We start from the raw sequence: 14,664 nt of genomic DNA, 5'->3' as shown, positions 1-14,664 counted from the left end.
TGACAGCGGAAAGGTGGCATTGCCCAGCGTCTCGGGCTCCTGTTGGGAAGGTGTGGGGGGGCCCTCTCAGCCCGCATCCTGAGCAGCGGCAGGAAGCAAGGTGACGGTTTACACCACGAAGGCGTCGACCCTCGAACCCAGGCTTCCTTCTGTGCGTCCTTGTCTTTTGGGGGAAGCACGTGGTGGCGTCCATAGCATCGTTATTCTGCGCGGGCTGTCCAGCGGGAGGCCGGCCTGGGCGGAGGGGCGGCTTTCTCGGGCTCGGGCACAGCCTGTGGGCCGGTGCTGCCGGCAGGCGCCGGGCCCCTCCCGCCTGGACCCCTCCTCAGGGCTGCGAACCCCCTCGGCCAGGCGCCGGCTTCCAGCTGGTGATCCCAGAGAGACGAAGACTATGGAGGGTTTTCTCTTTTCCGAGTCCAGTGCGGCTAGAGAACAGTCCGGTTCCTGAGTAGGGGCGGCTGGGGATTGAGCAAATGAAAGAAAGAGACAGACACAGAGAAGGAAGGAAAGCTGGGGCCGGGTGGGGCCATTGCTTCTGATGGAGAGACAGGGACCCAGAGCCATACAGGGTGTTTATTTTATACCCCAAATACCAGGGTATAAAATGCCTTCCCAGGCGCTCTCTATAGAAGACAGAGCACTGCGGTACCTTAAGAATGTTTTTTTAAAAAATATATTTTATTGATTTTTTACAGAGAGGAAGGGAGACGGTCAGAGAGCTAGGAACATCGATGAGAGAGAAATATCGACCAGCTGCCTCCTGCACACCCCTTACCGGGGATGTGCCCGCAACCAAGGTATTATACATGCCCTTGACCGGAATCGAACCTGGGACCTTTCAGTTCGCAGACCGACGCTCTATCCACTGAGCTAAACCAGTTTTGGCAAGAATGATTTTTATTGTGGTAGAACACATGTAGCATTAAACTCACCATTTTAACCACGGTTAGGTGTATGGTTCAGTGACATTAAGTACAATCACACTGTTGTGTAACCATCACCGCCATCCATTTCCGGAACTTTCCATCCTCCCACACGGACACTCTGGTGCCCATTAAGCAGTAACTCCTCTTCCCCAGCCCTTCCCGAAGCCCCTGTCACCTCTCTCCTACTTTGTCTCTGGACATGGCGTGGCTTCATAGCTCAGCCCCCTCATTTCTGCCCCACCCCAAGCTCTGCAGGGCGGGGACAAGAATCGCCGTGTGTGACTGTCTGCAGGTTTCCGTCCTGCCTTATAATTTAATTTTGCATAAGCGTGTCCCTGCGCTACTGAGACTTCTAAAACGTCCTTGAACGTAGACAAGGTGTAAGAAATAGTCCAAAGAGGAAGAATCCATATGAATTGTGGCAGCTTGTTATGCTAACTCTCCAGCCATTAACAAGATTCAGAAACAGGAAAACTGAGCCCCAGTCCCTTATTTCGCAGGGAGGTGGTACATGCGGCCTTTAAAATATCCTCCTTTCCATGTTTCTTTTCTGGTTGTAGGCTGTTCTTCCCTCTAAGACTGTAATTCGGTGTTTAGTGTTGTCTTTAAATGGCTCCTTACCTGCAGCGGCCTGGCTCCTCCGAGGTGCGTGAGGAAGGTGGGGCCGTGGGCGCTGGCCTGCACCGGGCGCTGTCCCCTCCTGCTCCCCCCCGCTCTCCCCTCCCCACCACCACCACGGGGCACCCGGCCACCTGTGCACAGAAGGTGTTTCCTGAGGCTCCGGGATCAGCTCTGAACTATTTTCACTTCCAAGGTCCTGCCTCGGTGGGACCAGGTGGGACCAAGAGTGTGCATTTCACACGCTGCCAGTGATTGTGCTCACCACTGTTCGTCTGAGAGCCGCTGGGGGAGCAGCGGAGCTGACGCAGTTGCTAAGGTCACTTTCTACATCCCTGGAACCTGGAACCTGAACCCAGATCTTCATTCTCACCCCTGGGTACTTGCTAAGCATATGGAGATAGCGCCCTCTCCTGGCTCCGTGCTGTAAATGCGTATATTTCGTAGCCATGACGTGTTTGTGTGTTGTTGTTTTTTTTATTTTTAAATTTTTATTTATTTTTTAATTTTTTTACAGAGAGGGAGAAGGATAGGGAGAGGGAGAGAGAGCTAGAAACATCAATGAGAGAGAAACATGAAACAGCTGCCTCCTGCACATCTCCTACTGGGGATATGCCCGCAACCAAGGTATATGCCCTTGATCGGAATCGAACCCGGGACGCATCAGTCTGCAGGCAGACACCCTATCCACTGAGCCACACCGGTCAGGGCCAGAGATTCTCATTCACAGGAAGCATCCAGAACCGCTGCTGGTAGAGGAGAGGGAACTCAGTCACAGGGAAACACTTCTCTCTCTTGCGCAGAGCAGGTGCTGCAGGCGCGGTGAGGCCTCCTCCACAGGAGGTGCCGCTCACGGTGTCTGTGCTGTGAGAGGCGGCCGCTGCGGGGTCACGGCTGTGCTGTCAGCTCCCTCACCCTGGCCAGCGTTTGGGCCGGGCTAGCTGCGCTCGGAACTTCTCTGAGGACTGACATCTACCTAACGGCTCCGGAGTCCCAGTCTGAAGCCATTTATGACAGGACACCATGATTCTTCACTGGTTTTAGGTCAACGTTTTTGAGAGATTTTCCATCTTGCATATGTGAGCCAAAGAGTGATTCAAAACCTTACTGTCCTGAAGCTGTAATAGTCCCCCCCCCCAGTTTTATTCGTTCTCCTGGTTCTGGCACTCCGGAGGATGCTCACGCTGGTGTGGGGCCACCCCTTGGCCTGTGGCATGTAGGTGGGCCCTGCACCGGAAGCCAGGGCAGGTCTGAGGGGGGACGAGGGCGGGGGGCGGGGGAGGGAAGGATCTTTCTCCCAGCAGCCGCCTCTAGGGGGGCCTGGAGGAACATCCTTCTCTGAGCATTTCCCTCCAGGAGGTGATTTCTTTGAACACTAACAAGGAAACATGTAGTGCTTGTTAAGGAAATGGTGTGTAAGAAACAACTAAGGAACAGAAGAGAAAGAAACGGAAAATAAATGGCAAATCGGACAGAGCCACGGGGCAGGCTTCTGAGGTTCAGCACCAGGTTCTGATTCTGCAGGCGGGGCCTGGGGCTCTGCATTGCTGAGGAGCGCCCCCTGCTGCTGGGGAGACCCCCCTGCCCACACCTGGAGTAGCAGGGACACGGCAAACCAGGACACGTCTGCCCAACCGGGCCCTCCGCCTGGTGTCTGTCCTGTGAGCTGAAAATGGGTTTCACGTTTTCAAATGGTCAAAAAGTCAAAAGGATATTTGTGACATAAAAAGTATATGAAACTCGGTTTCAGTGTCCAGTTTTATCAGCTCCCAGTACACCACTCTTTCATGTTGTGTATGATTGCTGTCCTGGGGCGGTGAAGGGCTTGGAACAGAGCCCCTGCATGACAGGGAACTTAAAATGTCTGCTAGTTGACCTTTACAGAAAGGTCACCATCCTAGTCTGGTTGCTCAGTGGTCAGAGTGTCGGCCTGCGGATTGAAGGGTCTGGTCAATGGTACATGCCTAGGTTGTGGGCTCGATTCCCCGTAGGGGGCGTGCAGGAGGCAGCCGATCAGTGGTTCTCTCTCTCATCATTGATGTGTCTACCTCTCTTTCCTTCTCTCTTCCTCTCTGAAAATATCTTTATTTATTTTATTTTTTTTTAAATATATTTTATTGATTTTGCACAGAGAGGAAGGGAGAGAGACAGAGAGTTAGAAACATCGATGAGAGAGAGTCATCGACCAGCTGCCTCTTGCACACCCCCCACTGGGGATATGCCCGCAACCAAGGTACATGCCCTTGACCGGAATCGAACCCGGGCCCTTCAGTCCCCAAGCCGACGCTCTATCCATTGAGCCAAACCGGTCTCGGCTGAAAATATCTTTAATATAAAAAAAAAGATTAAAAAGAAAGGGTGACCTAACTCGTAGGCCAAGGTTGCAGTAGGCAGCAGGGGGCAGCAGAGAGCTGTCTCCAGTCCAGTGTTGCCCTCAGGCTGGGTCGTTAGAACCATGGCTGGGGGTGGAAACGCCTGGGCAGTTAGCAGGAGATGGAGGGGGTAGGTAGGAGTGAGTAGGCAAGGCCCAGGGCAGGTAGGGCAGTAAGAAGCGATTCTGTTGCTGGAGCAGAAAGACAGGCCTGTGGGGTGTGGGGGAGGCGAGGCCAGGCAATGCAGAGGCGTGGACTTTGGGAGGAGGCAGTAGGGAGCCACTGAGGGTGGTAGAGTGATAGCAGCGCATCTGGGAGACGGACTGGAACTGGTGGCTGTGCCCCTGGGACGCTGTTAAAACGAACAACCCAGGGTCCAGAGGCTGAGGCAGAGCAGCCGCCTGCAGGTGACACAGCCCGAGCGCGGGAGGCTCCACACGTGGGCACCGAGCCTGGGTTCGGGCTTGGCCGGGCAGGCTGGAGCCATGGTGCTGTTCTCTCTCCCTCTGGCCCGTTTCTCTGCGGTCCCGGCTGCCGGGACGCCGTTTTGCTCCTGCTGGGACCGTGGCTCCCATGGACGTGGTCTCGCCTCTGCAAGCTGGTTTTGCTGGCTCGTTTCTGTTGCAGGGAGTGTGTCTTTGGAGGAGGGCGCGCAGACTGCTTTTAGGATCAGTGAGCACCGTGACCCCCGGGAATGTGCGTGGGCAGGGGGCTCCGTCTCTGAGAGGCTGGCAGGCCTGTCCTCCCTGTGGGCTGCACAGTTCAGAGTCGGTTAGGGGTCAGGGGGCAGCTGACTGAATGTCAGACCTGCCTGCCCCCTCCCAGAGGCTCACACCTGCCCTCCTCCTGTGCCACGGAGAGGACGTGAATATGTGCCATTCTTTGGAGTCAAACCTCCCGAACGCTCACGATGGGAGCTCGACGGACTCCTGGACGGCAGGCCGGTGGCTCTGGCTGGTGTTGGGCAGTGTGGACCCTCAGGGCTGTGCCCTGAGCAGGGACACTGCCTTCCGTCCACCTCCCCCCGCCCCGCCCCCCTGCCCTGACCCAGGAAACACTGTGTTCACAGAACTCTGAGCGCTATTTTGGGGTCTTAACACATCACAAATCCCCTTTCCTTGAAACAAAAAGAGCTCTGTGTTAGATGCAGTCTTCTTTAGGAAATTATTAGCCTCCATAGCTAGAAACAAGGAGATTACATTTTTTAAAAGATTAACTTAAGCTCCATAACAAGGAACACTTAAAGTGAATATAGTCATTCAATTATATAATATTTCCAAAGAGCAAATAGAAGCTTGGAAGCCTGAACTGTTTTTCATATTCTCCTGATTTAGAAAATCGATCCAATATCAACGTTTAATAAAAGCAGCCATTCCCAGCAATTATGGTGTGTGTGTGCGCGTGCGTGTGTGTGTGTGTGTGTGTGTGTGTAACAATAGCTTGGCTGGAATATATGTTACATGGCTTAAGTTTCACCTCTTTTAAGTGCGTGATCTAATGATTTTTAAAGTAAATTTATGGTTATGCAGCCATCACAACAATCTAATTCTGGAGCATTACTATCTACCTAAATTTTACATTTTCATCGTAAGACGTGACATTAGAGAAATAGCCACTTTGCTAGTATTACTGCCTGTGGTTGCGTCGTCTGAGTTACACCCTCACTGACACGGACTTTGCTGGCTCTCCCCCAGGAAGGTGCGAGACCGCCGGCGCCAAGCTCTTGCAGTCTTACCAGAGGCTCAGGTGAGTTCTGCAGACGGCCAGCCGCCCTGCAGCCCGGAGCTGGGCGCTGAGGTCTCTGGCCTTCCCTGGCTTTGGAATGTGACTTTTTTACTTTTAATGATAAAGTTCCTGGAAAAAATTCAGAGATATTTCCAGATCCTTATGCAAAGCCTTCTGGATGCTAGCGTGGTGTTTTCTCCCTAAATGTGCTGTCCTATTTCTTAAATCCTCCTGAACTGTCCTAAGGAAACAAAGTGTTATTTTGGATGGCACGTTCAATGAGCTTCCAAACAGAGTCTTTACTTTTATGAATCATTCATGTCTCCGATATCTTGGAATGAACTTCGGTGGACGTGAATAATATAGCCTTATTGATTTCAGAGAGGAAGGGAGAGGAAGACATAAAAACATCAATGTTGAAAGAGAATCACTGGTCCGCTGCCTCTTGCACGCCCCCTCCTGGGGATGGAGCCTGCAGCCCAGGCCTGTGCCCTGACCGGCAATCAAACCGTGACCTCCTGGCTCATAGGTCACTGCTCAACCACTGAGCCACACCAGCCAGGCAGATGTGAACTTCTTTACACAAAATTCTGGGCAGCAGCGGTTGGGGTGCTGGCAGAGTGCACACGGGGTTCCCGGCTCCCACGGAAGGCCGCTGGCGGCTCCCACAGCAGCTCTGTGGCCGTGGTGAGATTCTCCGATCCCAGGCCTTTTCCACTCCCCATCCTCCCCCAGTGCTGGCGCACAAGCTCCTGACTCTTCTCGTGGTGGATTGTTACGTCCACGGCCTTCCTGTGCTTCCGCCGTGGGTTTCCAGGGGAGCGCGCCAGGCCGCAGGACCGCCCCCGTGGCCTGCACTGCCGTTCCCACATTCAGATCCCGGACGCAGTGCCCTGGCCCCCAGCACATCCCAGTGGGGACCTGCTGAGAGCGAGGAAGTTAAAAACCGCACAAGCCCCCGAAGACAGAGAGGTTGCAGTCAGGGACAGGAGCGGACGGGGCTGTGTGCTTGGAAGACTAACGGGCGGCATCGGGGACCCGCTCTCCCCGTCTCCCCGTGTTCCTCAGCAGCAGCATCTCCGTGGTCCCGCCCACGCCCCCGCCGCTCAGTGAGAGCTGGTGCAGCGGCAGCCCTGGCCGGGTATGTCTCCCTGCGGGCGCCCCGGGGGGGCGGGGGGGGGGCGGGAGGGGGAGGGGGGGGCCCAGGACAGAGGGAGGCAGCTGTGGCTGGAGTGGTCATGAATGAGGCCAATCACCGAGGGCCAGCTGGGGGTCAGGGAGTGCCGGGCTCGGCCAGTGTCTGCGCTTCAATCTGTATTAACAACCGGCTCATCTGCTTCTCCCAGACGCCCTCGCCTGCACCCCACGCCCTCCCCTGCACTCCTGTCCCCATCTCTTCCCGTTTGCCTCTTCGTGGCCTCTCTCTCCGCCCTGTGCTCTGTCCAGTGGACGTGGGGTCTGTGGAGGGTCTCCGGGGTCGAAAGGGAGATGCAGGTTGAGTCACAGGAACGCGAGAGCAGGTGCCTCTAGAAATGTGTGTGTGTGTGTGTGTGTGTGTGTGTGTGTGTCTTCCGATTGTTTGCAGGTGCTAACATAGACCAGGGCCACTTTCTGTCCAAAGAAATTAACCCTGTGGTTTGGGGGAGCTCCCTGGGTCCCCCCGGAAAGGTGGAAACAAGGATACTCATCTGATTTGCCCCCACTGATGTGAGAAATGAACAAAGCCATGCCTGTGCTCATACTTGGAAACTAAACTAATGTGCCATGGAGATGTATGGCCTTAATTATTTTCATTATTAGTATCCTGTGGACGCAAGGGAGTAACTATATCTATGTATAGAAAGATATACATATCTCAGGGAGAGAAAATATACACATTGTTTTTCTTTTATTTTAAACTGAGATGCTGGAATGACCTTCAAAATCCTGCTCTACTTTCTCCTTGAGATTTTAAATTCTCCAAAGCTCTTTGAACAGCACTGTGCCCAGGCCATATTTACTGGGTGGATGGGTGGAAGAGTGGATGCATGGACAGATGGATAGATGCATGAACAATTGGATTGATGGATGGACAGATGGATGCATGAATGGATGGATGGATAGATGGATGGATGGATGACTGAATAGATACATGGATGTATGGATAGATGGATGGATGGATGGATGGATGGATGGACGAATGTATGGATGGATGGATGCATGGATAGATGAAGGGTGGATGGATGGATGGATGGATGGACAGATGGATGCATGGACGAATAGATGAATGAGACTTGCAGAGGGAAGTGATCTCTTTTCTGTTGTTTTCTCTTCCTTTTTCTTCCCTCTTTCATTTTTGGAGGCAGAACTAACCCTTGGCTTCAGGCTGGTTACCTGGTGCCTGCTCCACACTGTCAACCCTGTGACACATGCGTTCTGCCCGGATTGGCATCCCTCCTGTGGGGAGTGGGCATGAGGTGACAGGAGCAGGTGACGTGGGTACAATTTTCAGCCGATGAAATGTCAGGCGCTGTTTCCTAGAGGTCATTGTTACCTTGTCCACAACCCCTCGATAACGCTCCTGCCTTCAGTGTGGTGTCAGAACTCAGAGGAAGCTGAGTAAGGAGGATGCCTGTCCCTCAGGAGGACAGTGCCCTCTTCACTCAGATGTGTATGCACCCACTCCTACATGCACCGAGCACCCACACCCACCGAGCACGAGCACCCACACCCACCGGGCACGAGCACCCACACCCACCGGGCACGAGCACCCGCACCCACCGGGCACGAGCACCCGCACCCACCGGGCACGAGCACCCACACCCACCGGGCACGAGCACCCACACCCACTGAGCATGAGCACCCACACCCACCGAGCACGAGCACCCACACCCACCGAGCACGAGCACCCGCACCCACTGAGCACCCACACCCACCGAGCACGAGCACCCACACCCACCGAGCACGAGCACCCACACCCACCGAGCACGAGCACCCGCACCCACCGAGCACGAGCACCCACACCCACCGAGCACGAGCACCCGCACCCACCGGGCACGAGCACCCACACCCACCGAGCACGAGCACCCACACCCACCGAGCACGAGCACCCACACCCACTGAGCATGAGCACCCACACCCACCGGGCACGAGCACCCACACCCACCGAGCACGAGCACCCACACCCACCGAGCACGAGCACCCGCACCCACTGAGCGCCCACACCCACCGGGCACGAGCACCCGCACCCACCGGGCACGAGCACCCGCACCCACTGAGCACCCACACCCACCGAGCACGAGCACCCACACCCACTGAGCACGAGCACCCACACCCACCGGGCACGAGCACCCACACCCACCGGGCACGAGCACCCACACCCACCGGGCACGAGCACCCACACCCACCGAGCACGAGCACCCGCACCCACCGAGCACGAGCACCCGCACCCACTGAGCACGAGCACCCACACCCACCGAGCACGAGCACCCACACCCACCGAGCACGAGCACCCACACCCACCGAGCACGAGCACCCACACCCACCGAGCACGAGCACCCGCACCCACTGAGCACGAGCACCCACACCCACCGAGCACGAGCACCCACACCCACCGAGCACGAGCACCCACACCCACCGAGCACGAGCACCCGCACCCACCGAGCACGAGCACCCGCACCCACTGAGCACGAGCACCCGCACCCACCGAGCACCCACACCCACCGAGCACGAGCACCCGCACCCACCGAGCACGAGCACCCACACCCACTGAGCACCCACACCCACCGAGCACGAGCACCCACACCCACTGAGCACCCACACCCACCGAGCACGAGCACCCGCGCCCACTGAGCACCCACACCCACCGAGCACCCACACCCACCGAGCACGAGCACCCGCACCCACTGAGCACGAGCACCCATCGGGCACGAGCACCCGCACCCACCGGGCACGAGCACCCACACCCACCGAGCACGAGCACCCGCACCCACTGAGCACGAGCACCCACACCCACCGAGCACGAGCACCCGCACCCACTGAGCACGAGCACCCACACCCACCGGGCACGAGCACCCACACCCACCGAGCACGAGCACCCGCACCCACTGAGCGCCCACACCCACCGGGCACGAGCACCCACACCCACCGGGCACGAGCACCCACACCCACCGGGCACGAGCACCCGCACCCACTGAGCACCCACACCCACCGGGCACGAGCACCCACACCCACCGGGCACGAGCACCCACACCCACTGAGCACCCACACCCACCGAGCACGAGCACCCGCACCCACCGAGCACGAGCACCCACACCCACCGAGCACGAGCACCCACACCCACCGGGCACGAGCACCCACACCCACTGAGCACGAGCACCCGCACCCACCGAGCACGAGCACCCACACCCACTGAGCACCCACACCCACCGAGCACGAGCACCCACACCCACTGAGCACCCACACCCACCGAGCACGAGCACCCGCACGCACTGGGCGCCCACAGCACACACCTGCTGGTGTTTGGGGGTTGGCAGCCGGGAGGCTGCTGGGCCCGCACCCGTCTTCAAACACAACTCACCCTCTCCTGTCTCTGTTTTAGCTGCAGGAACTCGGTCGCTGTAGAGGGTTTAATAAGTCAGTGGAAAACTTGTTCCTGTCGGTTACCACCCACATGAAAAGTAAGTGGATGCCTCTTCCCATGGCCTCCGGCCCTACCTGCGCTGCCATGCCTGCAGGGGAAATGAGTCTTCGCCCTCCCCTGCCCTCCGGTACCTCGGCCAGCTACTGGGAGGGGGAGGGAGACAGGGACCCCAGCCAGCTCCTGGGAGGGGAGGGGGACAGGGACCCCAGCCAGCTCCTGGGAGGGGAGGGGGACAGGGACCCCAGCCAGCTCCTGGGAGGGGAGGGGGACAGGGACCCCAGCCAGCTCCTGGGAGGGGAGGGGGACAGGGACCCCAGCCAGCTCCTGGGAGGGGGAGGGGGACAGGGACCAGAGGGGTCCTGGGCTGTGCAGTCCCGTACGGTACCTGCAGCCACGGTCACAGGTGGCTCATGAGATGTGGTGCCTGAGTTAATAGTAAAGCCGAAACTGGTTTGGCTCAGTGGGTAGAATGTCAGTCTGGGGACTGAGGGGTCCCAGGTTCAATTCCAGTCAAGGACATGTACCTTGGTTGCAGGCACATCACTGGTGGGGGGTGTGCAGGAGGCAGCTGGTTGATGTTTCTCTCATCAATGTTTCTAGCTCTCTATCCCTCTCCCCTCCTCACTGTAAGAAATCAATAAAATATATTTTTATTTAAAATATATTTTTATAAAAAAAAGAAAAACACACTGAATTCTGGAAACAGTATTCAGAACTAAGTTTAAAATTTCATTAGTAAGTTTAATATCAATTATATATTTGAGCAATGTGTGGATATAGTATAGTATTAAAATTCCTTTGCCTTTTCCTTTTTTATATTTTTAAAATATATTTTTATTGATTTCAGGGAGGAAGGGAGAAGGAGAGATAGAAATATCAAAGATTCTAGAGAATCATTGATCTGCTGCCTCCTGCACACCCCCGTTGGGCCTCCTGCACACCCACTGGGGACCGAGCCCGCAACCCCCAGCCCCGACTTGTGCACTTGACTGGAACCGGGGCCCCTTCAGTCCATACCCACTGAGCCAAACCGGCTAGGGCACCTTTTCCTGTTTGAAATGTGGCCACGTGGAAGTTTGAAGTGACAGGAGCATCCTGGGCCGCTGCTCTAGAGACAGCTTCCCCGTCATCCCGAGAGCGGCAGGATCTGGAGGGAGCAGGGATTCGGAGGGGGCCCGTGCTGGGTGCCCTCTCACGGCAGTGACACATCCTTCTCCCAGACAGACCCCGGTCACCGTGCACACCACATGCACAGCCATCTTTCCGGTGTTGCTTATTGAAATAGGTGCCTCTCTTCAAAAAGTCAAACTCGCTTGCAATTGGTTATAAAATCTTGGGGAGGTCCTACCTGGCTTGGCTCAATGGGCGGAGCCTTGGCCTGCGGACTGAGGGGTCACAGGTTCGATTCCAGCCAGGGGCGCATGCTCGGGTTGCAGGCCCGGTGGGGGGCATGCAGGAGGTAGCCCATAAATGACTCTCTCTCATCACTGATGATTCTCTCTCTCTTCTCCCTCCTCTCTCTGAAATAAACAAGTAAGTAAGTAAGTAAATAAAAATCTCGGGGAGGACCCTAAAACACCGGCTCTTGGCTGGGCTCCGTCTTCGTGTTTGGACAGTCGGACACCCGGTGTGCGGCCCGGAGGCAGAGCCCCCTGAGCCAGAAGCTCTTCCTGTAACTCCCGCCCTGACGGCGGCCCTCGATCGCCTCTTAGGGCTCCCGTTCCTCAGACCCAAGCCAGTAGGCAGTGTCTGGAGATCCCCGTCTGTCTGAGCCCCCTCCCCCCAGGCCCGGAGCTGGGTGCCCTCCATTCACCCGCTCTCCTGGCACCATGGGCCCCCACTCCCTGGGGGTGAGAGAGTCCCCCAGGAGGGCTCCTCGGGACTGCGTGCCTGCCTGCCACCTCCCGGGTCTTGCTTTCTAGAACTCTCTAAGTCCCAGAACGACATGACCTCGGACAAGCAGCTCCTCAGCACGGACCCCAGGCCGGGCGCCAGCCGGACGGAGCGGCGGAGCCAGAGTGACACCGCCATCAACGCCGCCCCCAGGGTACGCCGGGCTGCAGCCTGAGCCTGCTTCCTCCAGACTCCGGTTCTTTATGACAAAGCACCAGGCGGCCTGCACACACAATCACGGGCGCCTCTGTGGGGGCTGGGCCAGAGGAAGGTCAGAACCAAGGTCCGCTTGGAAAACAGGTCAGAGCAGGCAGGGCTCAGCCTCATTCCCAGTGCCGGTCCCCGCGTCCCGCCGGCCGGCCGGCCTCACGGCCCACCACGCCGAGGGGGAGCAGCAGCTTCGTGTGTCCTGAGTTCCCATCCCCTAGCGCTGTGGTCGGCAAACTCGTCAGTCAGCAGGACCAGATATCAACAGCACAACCACTGACATTTCTTTGGAGAGCCCCATTTTTTAAACTTTAACTTCTTCTAACACCACTTCTCCAAAATGGACTCGCCCAGGCCGTGGTATTTTGTGGAAGAGCCACACTCAAGGGGCCAAAGAGCCGCGTGTGGCTCGCGAGCCGCAGTTTGCCGACCACTGGGCTAGACCATCAGCCTTGCCTCTGTGCAGGGTGGGTCTCACACAGGCGCTCACCGTCTCTGTGATCTGCCCCCAACGAGGGAGCGATGGAGACACGTGAAGAAGTCCCGTGGGGGGGAGCGTCTCAGCCACTTGGACAAGCTGTGTTCCCGTGGCTGGGGTGCTGACGGACAAACGCCCCCGCGCCCCAGAGTGTGCTGGGGAGCAGGGGGCACCACGGCCACAGGGCGGTCCTCAGGCAATCAGAGTGGGCGGGGCTTCAGAACAGGATGGACTTGTCATCATTCCGGATATGCACGTGTGCCCCGGTGCTTCTCCCAGTCTCCCTGGGCCCGACCTAGAAGCCAGCCTTCTACCCCGAGCACTGACAGTCCCACTGACGCCCAGGCCCGGCCCCTTCCTCTCCTCTCTCCATTTCAATGGTGTGTCCGCTTCCTGCTGGCGAGGGACACCTCAGAGGACAGCCTCTGCGTCCTCTCCTCCTCCCCTTCCCACTCCTCCTCTCTCTGCCCCCAGGGCTTAGGGTGGTGGGGTGGACAGGGCACTGCTTAACCCAGGCCCAATGCAATCGAGTTGAGGGCAGAAAGAGTAATTTGGAGGTAATCTCTTTCTTCATTTGTCCTCTCCATCCTCACTTAGCTTTTCATGGCTGATGATTATGACGGTGGTGTGACTGCTGTTTTCAAGCGCTGCTTCTGAAAAAGCCCCCGTTCGGAAGTGTTTGTCTTCAGCCAGAAGCTGCTCCATCTGCCCGCTGTGTTCAACGGCCTCACATGGCTGCTAAGCATGTGCAGTGTGTCCGGGACAGCTCAGGAGCTGAACTTAATAATCTTATTTGATATCAGTTAATTAGAACCTGGATTAAGTAGCCACATGCGGTCAGTGGCAGCCATGTTGGAGAGCGCAGCTGTACACGTTATAAAAGTACCCACTTTTCATAAGGAGTCGTTGTGTAAGAGTTAGAGATATGTTTTGATTTTTCCCTTTGTTCTGGGCTAAAACTCTGTCCAGTGAATATTACATTTCGTGTGATTAAATGCCAGGGTCATTACCGAGGCCATTTCTTTAAGACTCACTAATCCCTAGTAACCCACCCATACTGGTCATGGCTACCCAAGGCTTGGTGATGTCAGCTCAGGGCCGTGTGTGTGTGTGTGTGCGTGTATGTATGTATGTCACAGAGGCTGGTATGTTTGTGTGTGAGTGTGTGTGAGTGTGTGTGTGTATGTCACAGAGGCCATGTGTGTGTGTGTTTGTGTATATGTCATAGAGGCTGGTATGTGTGTATGTGTGTGAGTGTGTGTGTGTATGTCAGAGGCTGTGTATGTGTGTGTGTATGTCACAGAGGCCGTGTATGTGTGTGTGTGTGTGTGAGTGTGTGTGTATGTCACAGAGGCTGGTGTGTGTGTGTGTGTGTGTGTGTGTGTGTATGTATGTCACAGAGGCTGTGTGTGTGTGTATGTGTGTGTATGTCACAGAGGCCGGATGTGTGTGAGTGTGTGTGTGTGTATGTCACAGAGGCCGTGTGTGTGTGTGTGTGTGTGTGTGTGTCACAGAGGCCGTGTGTGTGTGTGTGTGTGTGTGTGAGTGTGTGTGGGTGTATGTCACAGAGGCTGGTGTGTGTGTGTGTGAGTGTGTGTGGGTGTATGTCACAGAGGCTGGTGTGTGTGTGTGTGTGTGTGTGTGTGTGAGTGTGTGTGTGTATGTCACAGAGGCCGTGTGTGTGTGTGTGTGTGTGTGAGTGTGTGTGGGTGTATGTCACAGAGGCCGTGTGTGTGTGTGTGTGTGTGTGTGTATGTCACAGAGGCCGTGTGTGTGTGTGTGTGTGTGTGTGTATGTCACAGAGGCCGTGTGTGTGTGTGTGTG

The 14,664-nt window shown here is 56.4% G+C and overlaps 1 protein-coding gene across 3 annotated transcripts in view; it reads left to right on the top strand.

The window, feature by feature from the left end:
- The window catches only part of SYTL3 (synaptotagmin like 3), a 36,106-nt gene that overhangs the window by 9,716 nt on the left and 11,726 nt on the right, over positions 1 to 14,664 (top strand). Inside the window, exons 4-7 of one of the 3 annotated variants that reach the window (XM_036413543.2) lie at positions 5,611 to 5,662; positions 6,713 to 6,782; positions 10,221 to 10,299; positions 12,185 to 12,309. In XM_036413543.2, coding sequence (XP_036269436.1) covers positions 5,611 to 5,662; positions 6,713 to 6,782; positions 10,221 to 10,299; positions 12,185 to 12,309 — 326 coding nt within the window. Of the gene's footprint in view, positions 1 to 5,610; positions 5,663 to 6,709; positions 6,783 to 10,220; positions 10,300 to 12,184; positions 12,310 to 14,664 lie in introns of all 3 variants that reach the window. The other 2 variants (XM_045572662.1, XM_036413541.2) reach the window with 2 other exon arrangements.

The sequence above is a fragment of the Pipistrellus kuhlii genome, unplaced genomic scaffold (genome assembly GCF_014108245.1).
Source record: "Pipistrellus kuhlii isolate mPipKuh1 unplaced genomic scaffold, mPipKuh1.p scaffold_m20_p_5, whole genome shotgun sequence".
NCBI lineage: Eukaryota > Metazoa > Chordata > Mammalia > Chiroptera > Vespertilionidae > Pipistrellus > Pipistrellus kuhlii.
This window is presented reverse-complemented; position numbering and strand designations above follow the sequence as displayed.